The sequence below is a fragment of the Crinia signifera genome, chromosome 11 (genome assembly GCF_055691185.1).
Source record: "Crinia signifera chromosome 11, ASM5569118v1, whole genome shotgun sequence".
Lineage (NCBI taxonomy): Eukaryota > Metazoa > Chordata > Amphibia > Anura > Myobatrachidae > Crinia > Crinia signifera.
This window is the reverse complement of record NC_139227.1, coordinates 79,398,712-79,415,332: the sequence shown is the minus strand read 5'-3', so window position 1 is coordinate 79,415,332 and position 16,621 is coordinate 79,398,712. Positions and strand designations below refer to the sequence as shown.

At 42.7% G+C, this 16,621-nt stretch overlaps 1 protein-coding gene across 1 annotated transcript; it reads left to right on the top strand.

Annotated features, from left to right (window-relative positions):
• Positions 1–8,361: 8,361 nt before the first annotated feature.
• On the top strand, positions 8,362–10,416 carry LOC146045072 (3-galactosyl-N-acetylglucosaminide 4-alpha-L-fucosyltransferase FUT3-like). The gene is made up of 2 exons (XM_083163760.1): positions 8,362–8,391; positions 9,349–10,416. Exons 1-2 carry the CDS (start codon positions 8,362–8,364, stop codon positions 10,414–10,416), a joined length of 1,098 nt encoding a protein of 365 aa, XP_083019886.1.
• The last annotated feature ends 6,205 nt before the right edge of the window (positions 10,417–16,621 follow it).

Here is a 16,621-nt window from a genome sequence, read left to right as displayed (position 1 = left end):
GATTTGCCGCGATTTAGGTCGATTTTTAGTCCTGAAAATGTGCGCATTTTCATATATGCGATTTTGGTTGTAAAAAAAAAAAAGAAAAAAAAACGGCGTGCGGTCCCCCCCCCTAAGCATAACCAGCCCCGGGCTCAAAAAGCCGGTGCTGGTATAATAAAATCAAAGGAACAATCAAGTTGGGGTTCCCTGGATTTTATAAAACCAGCACCAGGCTCAAGGTCCGGCGCTGGTTCCCAAAATACGGGGGACAAAATGACTAGGGGTCCCCCGTATTTTAAGAACCAGCACCGGACACAACCAGCCAGCAGGGTAATGCCACAGCCGGGGGGAGACTTTTTATACAAGTCCCCCCGGCCAAAGCATTAACCCCCTGGCTGGTCAGCATGGGCAGGGGTCCTGGGGAAGTGGGGACCCCCCCAATGAAGGGGTCCCCCCCCTCCAGGACTTACCAGCCCATGCTGATAGTCCGGGGCTGTCCCCGATGCCCCTGGGCGGTGGGCATCGGGCTGATGACTTGTGTAAAAAAAAGGATAAAAACTATTGTTCTTTACTGGCGAACTATCAGTCCCAGCAAGCCTACCCCGCATGCTGGGACTTGGGGAACCACAAGTCCCAGCATGCGGGGCATTAAAGGGCCCGCTGGCACTTGTAGTTCTGCAGTGAAAAAAATAGTGCACAAAATCACACTGACACCCTGTAAAATAAAACTTTAATACACACAAAACACACACACACTGATACTTACCTACCTTGAGCCCGTAGGTCGGTCCCTGGATCCTGGGTCCGTCCTCCGGGGCTCCAGGGCAGAAGAGTCCGGTTCCGGGGCCTTGGTCCTGGTTCCGGGGCTGGTCCTGGGGTTCCGGGGCTCCTGGCGTGAAGAATCCGGGGTCCGGGATCCGTGGTAGTCCAGAGGGGTACCTAAGGAGGCAAATCCTACTCACCTGCTCCCCGGCGGCGACCTCCGGTGACAGCGCTGCTCCCGACTGGTACCCGGCTTGAAGGACTTTGCCCGGCGCTGAGATGTTTCCTCTTCGCCGTCTGTGAACAGAATGATTTCTCGGCCAATCAGGAGCCGAGAAACTCGGCTCCTGATTGGCCAGAAATCATTCTGAATATAGACGCCGACGAAGTAACATCTCTGCTCTGGATGCGCTGAGATGTTACTCCGTCGGCGTCTATATTCAGAATGATTTCTGGCCAATCAGGAGCCGAGTTTCTCGGCTCCTGATTGGCCGAGAAATCATTCTGTTCACAGACGGCGAAGAGGAAACATCTCAGCGCCCGGCAAAGTCCTTCAAGCCGGGTACCAGTCGGGAGCAGCGCTGCCACCGGAGGTCGCCGCCGGGGAGCAGGTGAGTAGGATTTGCCTCCTTAGGTACCCCTCTGGACTACCACGGATCCCGGACCCCGGATTCTTCACGCCAGGAGCCCCGGAACCCCAGGACCAGCCCCGGAACCAGGACCAAGGCCCCGGAACCGGACTCTTCTGCCCTGGAGCCCCGGAGGACGGACCCAGGATCCAGGGACCGACCTACGGGCTCAAGGTAGGTAAAATAGACAAATATTATAACCAAGCGCAGGGCACTAATTATAGTCCTATGCGCCGCTTACATTGTTTTTCAAGGTAGGTAAGTATCAGTGTGTGTGTGTTTTGTGTGTATTAAAGTTTTATTTTACAGGGTGTCAGTGTGATTTTGTGCACTATTTTTTTCACTGCAGAACTACAAGTGCCAGCGGGCCCTTTAATGCCCCGCATGCTGGGACTTGTGGTTCCCCAAGTCCCAGCATGCGGGGTAGGCTTGCTGGGACTGATAGTTCGCCAGTAAAGAACAATAGTTTTTATCCTTTTTTTTACACAAGTCATCAGCCCGATGCCCACCGCCCAGGGGCATCGGGGACAGCCCCGGACTATCAGCATGGGCTGGTAAGTCCTGGAGGGGGGGGACCCCTTCATTGGGGGGGTCCCCACTTCCCCAGGACCCCTGCCCATGCTGACCAGCCAGGGGGTTAATGCTTTGGCCGGGGGGACTTGTATAAATAGTCTCCCCCCGGCTGTGGCCTTACCCTGCTGGCTGGTTGTGTCCGGTGCTGGTTCTTAAAATACGGGGGACCCCTAGTCATTTTGTCCCCCGTATTTTGGGAACCAGCGCCGGACCTTGAGCCTGGTGCTGGTTTTATAAAATCCAGGGAACCCCAACTTGATTGTTCCTTTGATTTTATTATACCAGCACCGGCTTTTTGAGCCCGGGGCTGGTTATGTTTAGGGGGGGGACCGCACGCCGTTTTTTTTCTTTTTTTTTGTTTTAACTATTTTTTTACAACAGAACCATGCACAGATCTCAATGATCTGTGCATGTTTCTGATAAAAGCGCCAGGCAGAACCTGGTCTATTTTTTGTGCGATTTTTAGTAAGCTTTACTAAAAATCGCAACCCATTAAATATGCGACTTCTATCCTTTTTAATGGGAAAACATCTGGATGCGATTTTTAGTCTAACTAAAAATCGCACCTTTAAAAAATGCGATTTTTCCCGCAAATCGCACCCTAAAAAATATGCGATTTTCGGGAAATGGCCGAAAACGGCATATTTTGCGGGAAAAATCGCAAAAAAAAAAAAACGCACCCTATTACATTTCGCCCCAGGAGTCTGAATTCCATATGGATGGAATGATATGCCTATTTAAACGAAGGCACATGTGAGTGTGAATTTGACAGAATAATAAAAATTCCATTGGATACAGACAATATTGCACTATTTTTTGTTTCTCTAAAAGTTCTTTCAGGATAAGGACAAAAGAAACAAAAATAAATTTGAAATTCCTAGGAGGAAAGTGCTTTTTATTATTCTTGCACTGTGTGATTAACTGTTGGGTGGCGCTTAATTTTAGAACACATTGTAAAACTATTGTGTAACTAACAGTCCCAGCAAGTCCATTAATGGGCCACATCCTGGGACTCCAGGTTTGCTGAGTCTCATAGTTCCACAGAAAAACCCAATGGTTTTAATCTATCTTTTACACAATCATGAGCCCAGTACCCACCACAAAGGGGTACCGGGGACAGCCCCAGGCTTCAACCTGGGTAGGTAAATTCTGGAGGAGGGGACCCCTTCATTGGGGGGGTCCTCACTCCCTCATGACCCCTGACAAGCTGACTGGTCAGGGGGTTAATGCTTTGGCCGGGGGAACTTGTATAAAAAGTCTCCCCCTGGCTGTGGCATTACCCTGCTGGCTGGTTAAGCCTGGTGCTGGTTCTTAAAATACGAGGGACTCCTACTCATTTTGTCCTCCATATTTTGGTAACCAGGACCGGAACTTGGGTCTGGTGCTGGTTAAAAAAAATAAAGGGAACCCTATTCAGTTTGTTCCCTAATTTTTTTTAAACCAGAACCGGCTTTTTGAGCCTGGAGCCAGAGCCGGCCCTAGCCTAAATGATGCCCTAGGCAAGATTTTGTCTGTTGCCCCCTAGCACCGCCACTAGTTCTGCCTCTGACCCTGCTCCCCTTTCCCAGTACCATCAACCCTCATCATAGCAGTCATCATTTTGGTGCTCCTACCTGCATTATTTTAAATAGAAACAGTGCACACAATCGGTGCGCAGCCCAAACAGGGGTGTGTTCTTGCTGGGAAGGGGCATGGCCACACAATAGTACCCCCAATTCAAATTATGCCACACAGTAGTGCAACTTTATTCACATTATATCATGCGATGGTGTCCCTTATTCACGTTACATCACACAGTAGCACCACTTTACCTTATATACATTACTCCTCACATTATTCACATTATACCCTAAGAAAAAAATCCTGAGAAAATATTGTATTTTAAGCACCTCCATTGTCACACTGCAACTCAGCACAAAGCAGTGTGTGCTGGGCAGAGGAGAAGAGCTGCAGCTGCTGCTGTCACTTAAGGGGAGGGACTCCGGGGCCCCCACTGGGCCCTTCCATCAGACTTTGGCCTGGGTAATTTGTACCCCCTACCCCTTTTTCTCAGCACCCCTGATAATACCACACAGTAATGCGCCTTACACATGACACACATTATTAATGTCCTTATAACCATAATTCCCCTACACAATATGCCAACCTTTATTAATGCCCTTCATACACATAATGACACACATAATGTCCCTTACACATATGTTGCACATTATTAATGCCCTTATACACATGACACACATAACGCCTGTTACACATATGTTGCACATTATTAATGCACATAATGCCCCTTACACATATGCCGAACACTACTGCACAACCAACCCACCTGCAGACAGCACTCGCACAGCCGCTAACACTGTGTCCTCTGCCTCTGCTTGGATACAGATGTTTCCTCATACATCTTGACTCAATAGGCCATGCAGCTCCTGGCCAGTTCTGCTAACGTTGGGTGCATTTTTTGCTGAAAATTCGTCTTATTTGCATCGTTATGACCAGCACACACAAGGAGCTTCTAATGCAGGGGCGTAGCTAGCGTAAGGCAGCCCCCGCTGCCGCTTGGGGGAGCGGGTGGCAGCGGGGGCGCCTGCACCCGCATACCCCGTGGGGTCTCAGGGGCAAACGCAGGATTTTCAGAAGGGGGTTTCCAGAGGGGAGGAGCAAAGCACGGAGATGGACACTTAGGTGACCCAGTATATGCCAGGTCAGTTAAAGTATTATAGATAAACCAAATTTATATAAATAATAATAATAATATATATATATATATATATATATATATATATATATATAGACACACACACACACACACATATATATAACAGCAGTGTAGACCCCTGGGCATAGCAATGTATTGGGGCCCCTACCGATCCTCCAGCGGTAGGGGTGGGGGAAGCTTTGATGTCCCGCGGGTGTTAGGGGGTATTATATCAACCGCTCAGCATGTAGGGCCTGGATCAGTAATTTCCACTTATTTCCCCTTTACTGCACAGATGGTGGGAGATGGGGTGGGAGAAGGGGGCATTGGGCTGAATGAAGGGGCCCTGATACATAACTTCCAGGGTTGTACAGGATGTTTAATATGCAGAGGAGGGGTGTATAGTGAAGTGAACTTATTTTTCATAATTTTCTGGTGGGAGGACAGCTTGCTTGACTGCAGATATCTCCAGTTCCCGGAAATAGATTTCTTAGATTTTAATGGAATTAAAAACTAGAGAATCCCACCTACCAAATGGTATTGGGGACTAGGGGATCAGATTTCAGGAGGCAGAGCAATCCGCCAACAAGTATATAAAACGACATACCTGGTGTGTGGAGATGGAGCAGTAACCAGCTGCTGGAAGGGTGATATCTCTGGTTCTGGGAACAGTAGAGACAAGCTACTAGTGTCCATCAAAGAGGGAGAGTTCCAGCTTTTGGAATATACCCTCAGAAAAACTCTAAGTTGGACAGAACCTGAAATATCTGACTGGGAACGGCAATTAACAGGCTTGGATGGGGACCACTGCTTTGAAGTCAGATATCTCCGGTTCCCAAGGGCCGATTTTTAAAATTCTTGTACCCCTGGAAAGAGGGGATCCTCAGCTTTCATTCTAGGGCCCTTAGAATTCTAGGGGGGTTTCTGGGCACCCAGAAACCCCCCCTGCGTGCGCTACTGGGTCTGCAGGGTGCGCGCCGCCAGGTAAAAAAACTACAGTGCAGGGACTTGGGAGGCGCTGTCGGAAGCTGTCAGTCAATGGCGCCGGCAGCAGGAACTCTGCGACCCCTCCACTCCACCTCTCACATCCACTCTGTGAGGTCTGTAGCCCGTGAGTACCTGTGTCCCCTCCGGTGGCTATCTCCTTCTCCTCCCCATTCTCTGTCCGGGACCTTCCTCCCCTCCTGCAGCAAACTCCGTGATTTAAGGAGTTATGCTGTTCTTTTCTCTCATTTTAAATTAATCATGTTGTTGTTTCATTCTGCCTCATAACTAGATAGCCAGAATAGACATGCTCCACGGCACATATGTAATTAATAATATGACTCATAGTGCACTGTCCATTTGTAACAGAAGTTGCTGATATAGGGTTTTTACCCATCATAATGCTGCACAGTCATACAGTTAAGTTTGGCTTACCCACGTGGCAGCATACTATAAGCGTGTTTGGTGGAATAATTATTTATATAGCTGTAGCTGAATATAAGCCTTCCTGCTAAATCTATCGGCAGACCAGCTCCATGCCACATATTATTTATAATAAAACACTGTGTGTTTACATGATTTAACTAATGGTGCATAGATAAATTGATAGTGGTCCAGTTGAGCCCAATAACAAAACACACTGTTTCCCTACATGATTTTTAACTGATGGTGCAGCCGGGATATGCCGCTTACCTGCTGCAAGGCTGTGGAACTACATACATGATTTATAGTGGCTCAGTTACACATAAGCGCTAACTAATGAAATGCAACAGTAAATCTTTACTCTTACTGATTACAAAGAACAATAATAGCCATTATTTCTGGCTGGTGAGAGCGGCAGCATATTGCAATGCAAACATATCAACTTCAAAGCCGGACTATATATCTCCTTGGGTTAATAGCACAGCATAGTGCATAAAGCATATCTAAGTGTAGACAGTGTGGGTTATGTGCACCTAGGTCGGCTCTTGCCTTGAACCTGTGAGGAAGGCTGTTATACTGTAGCTGATATTGAATTGGAAAGATCTGATTGTAGTGCACACTATTATTAACCAATAAGCGCTCATAATTCACCAATATAAGAGGGCTAGTGTCACTGCTAATGGTATAGAGTAGACAGTAGTGCCCAGCCCATACTCTGTTCAGTAACTATCAGTCACACATAGTAACAGTCATTTTATTTTTGATGCTGTCAGAGCCTATTGACTATATTAATGACTGTCAATCAATACATAATATAACAAGTATCATTACAGTATAATACTACTAATCGAGGCAATGCACTAGATTAAAAAATACAAAAAAAATAATCCTTTCTTGAACAAGGTATTATACTGTATTTGGCATTTATGCCAAAATACAATATATGCTGTAGATAGATATCACAGCAGTGGATAGAAAAGTAACTATTTCATTGTACCCAGATTGTAGCAACATTTGTGGGTGAAATGTAATAGGATGAGAGATTCAGAAAGTGAGAGATTTGGTAAGAAATCTCCAGTTTTTTTAAAGTGGCAATCATTGACACAGCAAAATCACACTGGTTTTGCTGTATAAATGATTGCCACTTTAAAAAAACTAGAGATTTCTTACCAAATCTCTCACTTTCTGAATCTCTCATCCTATTACATTTCAGAATGCTACTTTAAAGTATCGACTTCCAGGCAATATTACATAAGCCTTGGAGATAATTTTGCTATCAATAACAGTACCCTGTAATAAAAGATATTAAAAATAAAATCTCTGTGGCCAAACATCAAATCCCAATGTGATTACACTCATATAGATTATAAACATATATATATATATATATATATATATATATATATATATACATACATATATATATATATATGTAAGGGGTCCTACAGTGAGAGGCATATAGTGTAAGGAGCATTATGGGGGGGGGGGGGGGGCGACAGAAAGTTTTTTGGCAGGGGGGAGCAAAATTTATAGTTACGCCACTGTTCTAATGATTAAAATGATATGTGGCATGCCTATATTCTGTGAGCGACTGTAGCTGTACCTGCATACGGAATGCTATGTTACAGTTATTTTCATGAATACACTATTTCATATGCAGGTACAGCCTCACTCACACACAGAATATAGGCATGCTGAATATCAATTTAATCAGCAGAAGCTGCTGATGCCCCTAGGCATTCCAAATGCCCTAGGCAATTGCCTAGTTGGCCTATGCCTAAGGCCGGCCCTGCCTGGAGCCATGCCCATGAAGGGGGACCCCACAGCGCTTTTTAAAAATTATTTATTTTTCTTTTAACACTGAAGCCTGCACGTATTTGACTGATCCATGCAGGCATCTGCCAAATACGCCTGGAAAATTAAGTGTATTTTCAAGGTGTATTTTACCGGCAATTATTTATTTATTATACAGTTTCTCATATAGCGCACACATATTCCGCAACATTGTGCAGAGAATATTTGAACAATCACATCAGTCCCTGCCCCAGTGGAGCTTACAATCTATATTCCCTACCACATGTACACGCACACACATTCATTCTAGGGTTAATTATGTTGGAAGCCAATTAACCTACCAGTATATTTTTGGGTTGTGAGAGGAAACCAGAGTACCCGGAGGAAACCCACGCAAGCACAGGAGATTATACAAACTCCGCACAGTTAGGGCCATGGTGAGAATCAAACCCATGACCTCAGTGCTGTGAGGCAGTAATGCTAACATTACACAATCCATACTGCCCAATGAGCGTCCGTATGCCGCTAATTGCCGATAATTACCAGCCGGTTGGTAAAAAACTTTTGAATGGTGATTCCTATTCATATTTTCCAATGGCATATACATTCGTATACATACAAATACAAATATGCCATGAATACGAATTTATGTATTTTCTGGATAGTAAATTCCTAAAATTCGAATATCAATAAAATAGGCATATTTCTGTATACTAATAAGTCTATTTAATACATTTTTTTCTTAGTAATTTTTCTCCATGGTTTAAGGACAAATTGTGGCCCAACAAAAGTTCATTAAATTCAATAAGCCTATTTATGTGCACTGACAGTATAAATTAAGTACTCTGGACTATTGCTGGGGTAGTCCAAGGTAATTAATCTCCAAATACTGGACCTCTCTGGTCAATGAATTCTTAGAAAATGATTTTTGGGCATAATTCCAGACAGGGGAAATGGCAGCAGGGCCCTATTCAATGCTGTCTTCCTCGACAGCATTGAACAGGGGATCTCAGCAGAACGAGCCAGACTTCACAAGCAGTCGGGCTCATTCTGCCGAGAATGGCTGGGAATTGACGCGCTCCCGGCCGCAGCTTGCCTCTTCCGGTCACTTCTCACAGCAACGCCATCTTCTCGGCTCTCAGCAGGTGGGACATTGAATCCCACCTGCAAATTGAGCATCGAGCAGGTCGAGAACGGGACAGAGTCACGGCTGTCGGGCCAGCCTGACGGTCGTGACAAGACATTGTATATCCCCGAAAGAGTTGAAAATCTCAATACTTTATGGACTGCATTGTGGAAACTTCTATAATAATAATAATAATAATAATAATAACAATAATAATAATAATAAGATATATAATAAGATATAATAATTTAAGTATTTTAAAAATAACCGCACCATTTCTGTCATATCACATTGTCATTTTGATGTTCTCTTTATTTCTTCCCACAGTGACGATAATTGGGAGAAACTTCTTTTACAACTAAATTGCCCTACTGTTCCAGTGCTTCTACTTAAGTAAATGGAGAAGTCAGGAAATGAAGAAATCCTTTATGATCTGTATTGCAAAGCTGTGTCTTGCAGCCATTTTGTTTACACTGTACAACAATGTAAGTCGCTCAGCAATTACTGATTCAGTTGAATATGTGCAAACTTCCCCAAGACCACCTGAACCTACCCAAATCATCCTGCTATGGACTTGGCCATTTAATGATACATTTCCCCTTAATGTTTGTCCACCATTCCTTAATATTAGTGGATGCATCTATACAGATAACAGAACATTGTTTTCTTCTGCTGCAGCAGTTGTTATTCATCACAGGGATGTATGTAACTCAACTCTCAAAAATCAACTTCCCCAGATGCCAAGACCACCAAATCAGTACTGGGTGTGGTTTAACTTGGAGTCCCCATCTCACAGCCCAAACTTACACTTTATGGACAACCTCATCAATCTGACCATGTCCTACAGGGCTGACTCTGACATATTCAATCCTTATGGCTGGTTAGAGGAGAATAAGGAAGAAGAGAACTTCACCATCCCACCAAAGACTAAGCTGGTGGCCTGGGCAGTCAGTAACTGGAAACCAAACTCTAGCAGAGTGCGCTATTATGAACAGTTTAAGAATAATTTATCCATTGACGTATATGGAAGACAGCATCATCCTCTGCCCAGAAATGAACAACAGCAAATACTTTCCAAGTACAAATTTTACCTGTCCTTTGAAAACTCAATTCATGAAGACTACATTACGGAGAAACTATGGAAAAATGCCTTTGCAAATGGTATTGTACCAGTTGTTCTGGGCCCCTCTCGTGAAAACTATGAGCGCTTTATTCCCAAAGACTCTTTTATTCATGTAGATGACTTCCCCACAGCCCAGGAACTGGCCACATATATTTTAAAGTTGGACAATGATGACAAAGCCTACCAGCAATATTTCCACTGGCGGTCCAGACTTCATCCTTATGCAGGCACTAATTGGCAGACTGCTTACTGTAGGGTATGCAGGGCAATAAAAGAAGCCCCTAAACATAAAACCATTCCAAGACTTGGAGACTGGTACAAATGAGTAAAAGCTTTAAGATCTGATTAAATTATGTGTAAAATGCAAAATGTAATAAACCACTGTTTGTGGCATGGGCAGAGCCACTGAGGGGGGGGGCTCAGCATGAGAGTCTCACTGACAGCATGAGAGCTCATTGACTAGGTACAATGAGTGTGTATTCACCACAGTGCGCAAAAGACAAATGAGCTGCTAGGAAGGATAAATTCTAGGGGGTTTTCTTCTAACCCTCAAGTGACAATCGATAGAAAGTAAAAAGTGAATGAATCCTTCAACCAGCGCTCAAATAAATGACAAGGAAATTACTTCCCTTTTCTCCTTGATTCCCCAGTCACTTCTGGTGATAATGCTGATTATTCTCTCCGTAATTACAGCAAAAGTGACATTGGATATGAGAAAAAAGATAGGGAAATATCATCGCATAACATGTATTTAATTCACAAATGGTATGCAGAAATCACAATAAAGTATAACAATAAAACATCAAATCCACACAATAATAAAAAGGGGCACACAATAAAGTGACACTGTGCAAGAGGTATGGAAAGGTCGTTACCAGATGGTATTGAACTGCCAGAATATGGATCAGTTCAAAACAGGCATGAAGCAAATATGGATCCCGGGGTCACATACAGCATACAGCTCTGTCAATAGGCAATTCTCCCTCCCGGTCCAGCTGCACAGAGTCCTCACCGACGCGTTTCGGATCCTGCTGGATCCTTTTTCAAGGTGTATATGTGTGTCCATAAATGTCCGTTATTTAAACCCCCTTTGTGCCAATCACGGCGCTGCAAATCGCCGCGAAATCGGTAGTACACTTCCGGGTGTACTTGAAGTTAGGCCTGGGTGTACAGGAAATTGTCATAGCGCGTCACTTCCGGTGACGCGATCGCGGCAAATAGACGGCACAGAGGACTAATGCGCCCGCCTCCATGTCCTCCACAGTCACGCCGCGTCACTTCCGGTGACGAGTTCACAGGTCCTTTAGCTGGAATACCTCACCACGATCTCCCAGCGCGCGTCACTTCCGGTGACGCGTTACCACCTTCTTCTAGCTGGGTTTACATTATGGGAATTCCCGGGTGCAACCTTATTACCGGACTTCCGGTGTTGGATTATACATCACCTATATGTGGGTCCCCTGATAAGGAGATACTCCAGATCACATTTTGCCCACACAGTTCCGTTTTTTGCCCACAATATGATCGTCCATGTACACAAAAGTCCATATACATTGCACTAATGAATAAATAGATAAAAAACATATATGACAGTCAATATTGGATAAAAGAATGCAGTTGAATAAATACAATAAAAGAATCATAAAAACCACTTGAGTTCGAAATCAGTATTTATGCCATTTGGTTTTAATGTATTAAAATTATAAATCATCTGCATCTCAGTTTTAGCTAACTGAGTGCTAAGGTCCCGTCTGCGATTGTTTCCCTCTATGTATTTTAATCCCACAAAGGATTTTATATGTTTAATAGAACTCGCATGGTGCAATTTGAAGTGGAGAGGTAATGAATGAGTCTCCACTCCCTTCTCAATATTTCTAATATGCTCTGCCAGGCGAGTTTTTAGGGGGCGAGATGTCCTTCCGATATAATACATGTTGCATGTACAACCAATGGCATAAATGACATTTTTTACATTGCACGTTACGAACTCTTGGATTTTATGATCCACACCATTGATAGAGACATTTTCTACCTTTTTTTCCCCTTTGATATTGATACAGGCTTTACAGCAGCCACATCTATGAAAACCTCTTGTCCTAATTCCTCGTCTAAGGTTATTATTGGGATGCATGCTCTGTGTGAGCTTGTTTCCCAAATTTGGGGCCTTACGGTAGATAAAATTGGGTCTTTCTGGTAGCTCTTGGCCTATAACAGGGTCTTTTTTTAAAAGGTGCCAGTGCTTTTTAAAAGATTGCTCGACTTTTTTATGCTGGGTGTTATAGTTAGTAATGAATGCCCATTTAAAACGGTCATTATTGTTAGGTTCCTTTACTTTATCAACTAAAAGATTAGACCGGTCTATTTGGTCAATATTAAAAATGGCTTCCTCTAGTTTCTCTTTTTTATAGCCACTTTGTACGAAATTTTTCGCCATTGTATTGGCTTGCTCATTAAATACATTTTTATCTGTACAATTCCGTTTCAACCTTTTGAATTGACCTTGTGGTATACAATTAAGCCAGTTTCTATGATGACAACTCTCTAAACTTATATAGCTTTGGGAGTCCGTAGGCTTGTTGAAAGTTTTGGTTTTTAGACATCCATCTTCCTCATATATTGTAATGTCCAAAAAATCTACTGAATTACCGCTCACATTAAAAGTGAATTCTATATTAAAATCATTTGCATTTAAATAAGTACAAAAATCATCTAAAAGTGAGCGAGTTCCTTTCCATAAAAACAGCACATCATCTATGTATCGGCACCAGGACACCAGGCCCGCCCCAAGTGGATGTTCAGTCCAAATATAGTCAATCTCCCATTGGCCCATGAATAGATTGGCATAACTTGGGGCGAACCTGGTGCCCATAGCGGTGCCGATCCGCTGTATAAAATATTCATTTTTGAACATAAAATAATTGTTATTCAGGATAAAACCAACTCCTTCGATTAAAAATTGTTGTAAAGACACATCCAACGAACTCCTTCTAAGTGCTTTTGTGATGGCTTCTATCCCCTGGTCATGGCTAATAATTGTGTAAAGGGACTTAACATCCGCTGTTACTAAATAATACCCTTCTCCCCATTCAAAATTGGGTAATTTTTGTAAAAGATCTTTGGTGTCTTTTAAATGGGACCTGTTAAGTAGCACCAGGGGTTGTAGGTGGTAATCTATAAATTCTGATAGATTAGAAGTTACAGATTCTATCCCTGACACTATGGGACGTCCCGGAGGTGCCACAGGGTCCTTATGCACTTTAGGTAGTACATAGATGACAGGGGTCATTGGTTCCGCTATCCACAGGAAATTGCTCTCTTTCTCCAATAAAGTGCCATTGCTACGATAAATATCTAAAAAGATTTTAAGGTTGTCCATGATTCTTTTGGTGGGGTCTGATCTTAGTTTTTGATAGGTGTTTTTATCTCCTAATTGGCGGCCTATTTCCGCTTCATATTTCTCGATATCCATGACCACCACCCCTCCGCCTTTATCGGCGGGTTTTATCACGATACTCTGATTATCTTTTAGCTGTTTGAGAGCTTCTCTTTCTTTCATATTTAAATTATATTTGGTACCTCCTGTGTCCACTTTTTTGAGATCTTCTTGCACCAAAGTGCTAAAGGTTTCTACCCAATTTCCTTTTAAATATGATGGGAAAAAAATGGACTTTGGTTTAAAATGACTTTGGGTTTCTAATACCTCTTCTTCGGCATCTTTATTTTGACCACAAAAAAACTTTTTTAAGCATATCTTCCTCACAAACTTGTTGATATCCACGAAAGTTTGGAATTTATTTATATTAGCTGTTGGGGCATATTTCAGCCCTTTCTCCAGTACGTTAGTTTCCTCCCTCGTTAGTATATGTGTACTAAGATTAAAGATTTTCACCTTATTTCTTATAGGGGGGTCAGTTGTCTCTTTAGATTTAGGTTTTTGTTTTTTTCTTTGTTTTTTCAAACGTTTGGTGTTATTCTTTTTTCTCCCTCCCCTTTTCCCCCGATGTACAGTTTTATTGGGGATTATCGCCTGTAGCGGGATGCATTCCCTCTCTCTAAAAAACGAGGTGAATCCATTTCTCTTAACGGGGAGTATCTATTTCTATTGTACCTATCTCTAAAATTGACTTCGTGTCTATCTCTGTTGTAAGGTTGTCTGTACCTCCAATTTTGGGTTTCTCTATCTCTGGTATTGTTGCTAAAATAATCATTCTTTTTAAAATGCTCATAATTTTCAAATTTCCTAATCCTATCCAATTTAGGTTTAGGGACTGTCACATTTCTTCTATCAGTTTTTTCTCTGAACTGTACTCTATAGTGCATATTTGGGCGTCTATTACTTTCCTCTTGATGATATTTTACTGGCGTATGGTCTCTTTTTCTGTTTTTCCCCCTTTCCTTTTCAGTCTGTTTAGGGGTACTATAGGGGCAGGTTACCTCATGTTCTATATCCTCAAATTCTGTTTCTGAACCTGAGAAACTTTCTTCCCCCTCCATACTTGTTTCCATAAATTCTTTTTTGTCCCGAATAAATTTTCTCACTTTCTTTTCCACTAATACTTTTTCAGTTTTTTTGATGTTACTTTCTATGCGGGCCTCCAAATTTTTATAGTCCGCCATACTCTCAAAAGGGGTAATTAGATCTTTGAGAACCTTAATTTCCTCATCATATTTAATTAAGTCTTTCCTCCGTTCGTCTATAATTAGTGACATTAATTGATAAGAGCAGTTATCTGTAATCTTAACCCATTCATCTTTGAAGCCCTGTGAGGCAGTACTAAAAGAGGATTCTTTGTGAACTCTAAGTCCCCTTGGAATTAATTGATGGGCTTTATAGCGTTCTAGGGTTACTGTTTCCCACCAGGTTTTATTCTCTTTCAATAGAATTTGTTCCAGTTTTTTCATGATGGTTTCAAGACTTTCGTCTAACAATTCTATGTGTTCACCTCCATCTTTAAAGAGATTATCAAATCTAGAGCGTCTCTGCTCTTTGTACTTAAACATATTGCTGCTTAGTAGTGAATGACAGAAGAAAGAAACAGTGACTAGGTACAATGAGTGTGTATTCACCACAGTGCGCAAAAGACAAATGAGCTGCTAGGAAGGATAAATTCTAGGGGGTTTTCTTCTAACCCTCAAGTGACAATCGATAGAAAGTAAAAAGTGAATGAATCCTTCAACCAGCGCTCAAATAAATGACAAGGAAATTACTTCCCTTTTCTCCTTGATTCCCCAGTCACTTCTGGTGATAATGCTGATTATTCTCTCCGTAATTACAGCAAAAGTGACATTGGATATGAGAAAAAAGATAGGGAAATATCATCGCATAACATGTATTTAATTCACAAATGGTATGCAGAAATCACAATAAAGTATAACAATAAAACATCAAATCCACACAATAATAAAAAGGGGCACACAATAAAGTGACACTGTGCAAGAGGTATGGAAAGGTCGTTACCAGATGGTATTGAACTGCCAGAATATGGATCAGTTCAAAACAGGCATGAAGCAAATATGGATCCCGGGGTCACATACAGCATACAGCTCTGTCAATAGGCAATTCTCCCTCCCGGTCCAGCTGCACAGAGTCCTCACCGACGCGTTTCGGATCCTGCTGGATCCTTTTTCAAGGTGTATATGTGTGTCCATAAATGTCCGTTATTTAAACCCCCTTTGTGCCAATCACGGCGCTGCAAATCGCCGCGAAATCGGTAGTACACTTCCGGGTGTACTTGAAGTTAGGCCTGGGTGTACAGGAAATTGTCATAGCGCGTCACTTCCGGTGACGCGATCGCGGCAAATAGACGGCACAGAGGACTAATGCGCCCGCCTCCATGTTATCCACAGTCACGCCGCGTCACTTCCGGTGACGAGTTCACAGGTCCTTTAGCTGGAATACCTCACCACGATCTCCCAGCGCGCGTCACTTCCGGTGACGCGTTACCACCTTCTTCTAGCTGGGTTTACATTATGGGAATTCCCGGGTGCAACCTTATTACCGGACTTCCGGTGTTGGATTATACATCACCTATATGTGGGTCCCCTGATAAGGAGATACTCCAGATCACATTTTGCCCACACAGTTCCGTTTTTTGCCCACAATATGATCGTCCATGTACACAAAAGTCCATATACATTGCACTAATGAATAAATAGATAAAAAACATATATGACAGTCAATATTGGATAAAAGAATGCAGTTGAATAAATACAATAAAAGAATCATAAAAACCACTTGAGTTCGAAATCAGTATTTATGCCATTTGGTTTTAATGTATTAAAATTATAAATCATCTGCATCTCAGTTTTAGCTAACTGAGTGCTAAGGTCCCGTCTGCGATTGTTTCCCTCTATGTATTTTAATCCCACAAAGGATTTTATATGTTTAATAGAACTCGCATGGTGCAATTTGAAGTGGAGAGGTAATGAATGAGTCTCCACTCCCTTCTCAATATTTCTAATATGCTCTGCCAGGCGAGTTTTTAGGGGGCGAGATGTCCTTCCGATATAATACATGTTGCATGTACAAC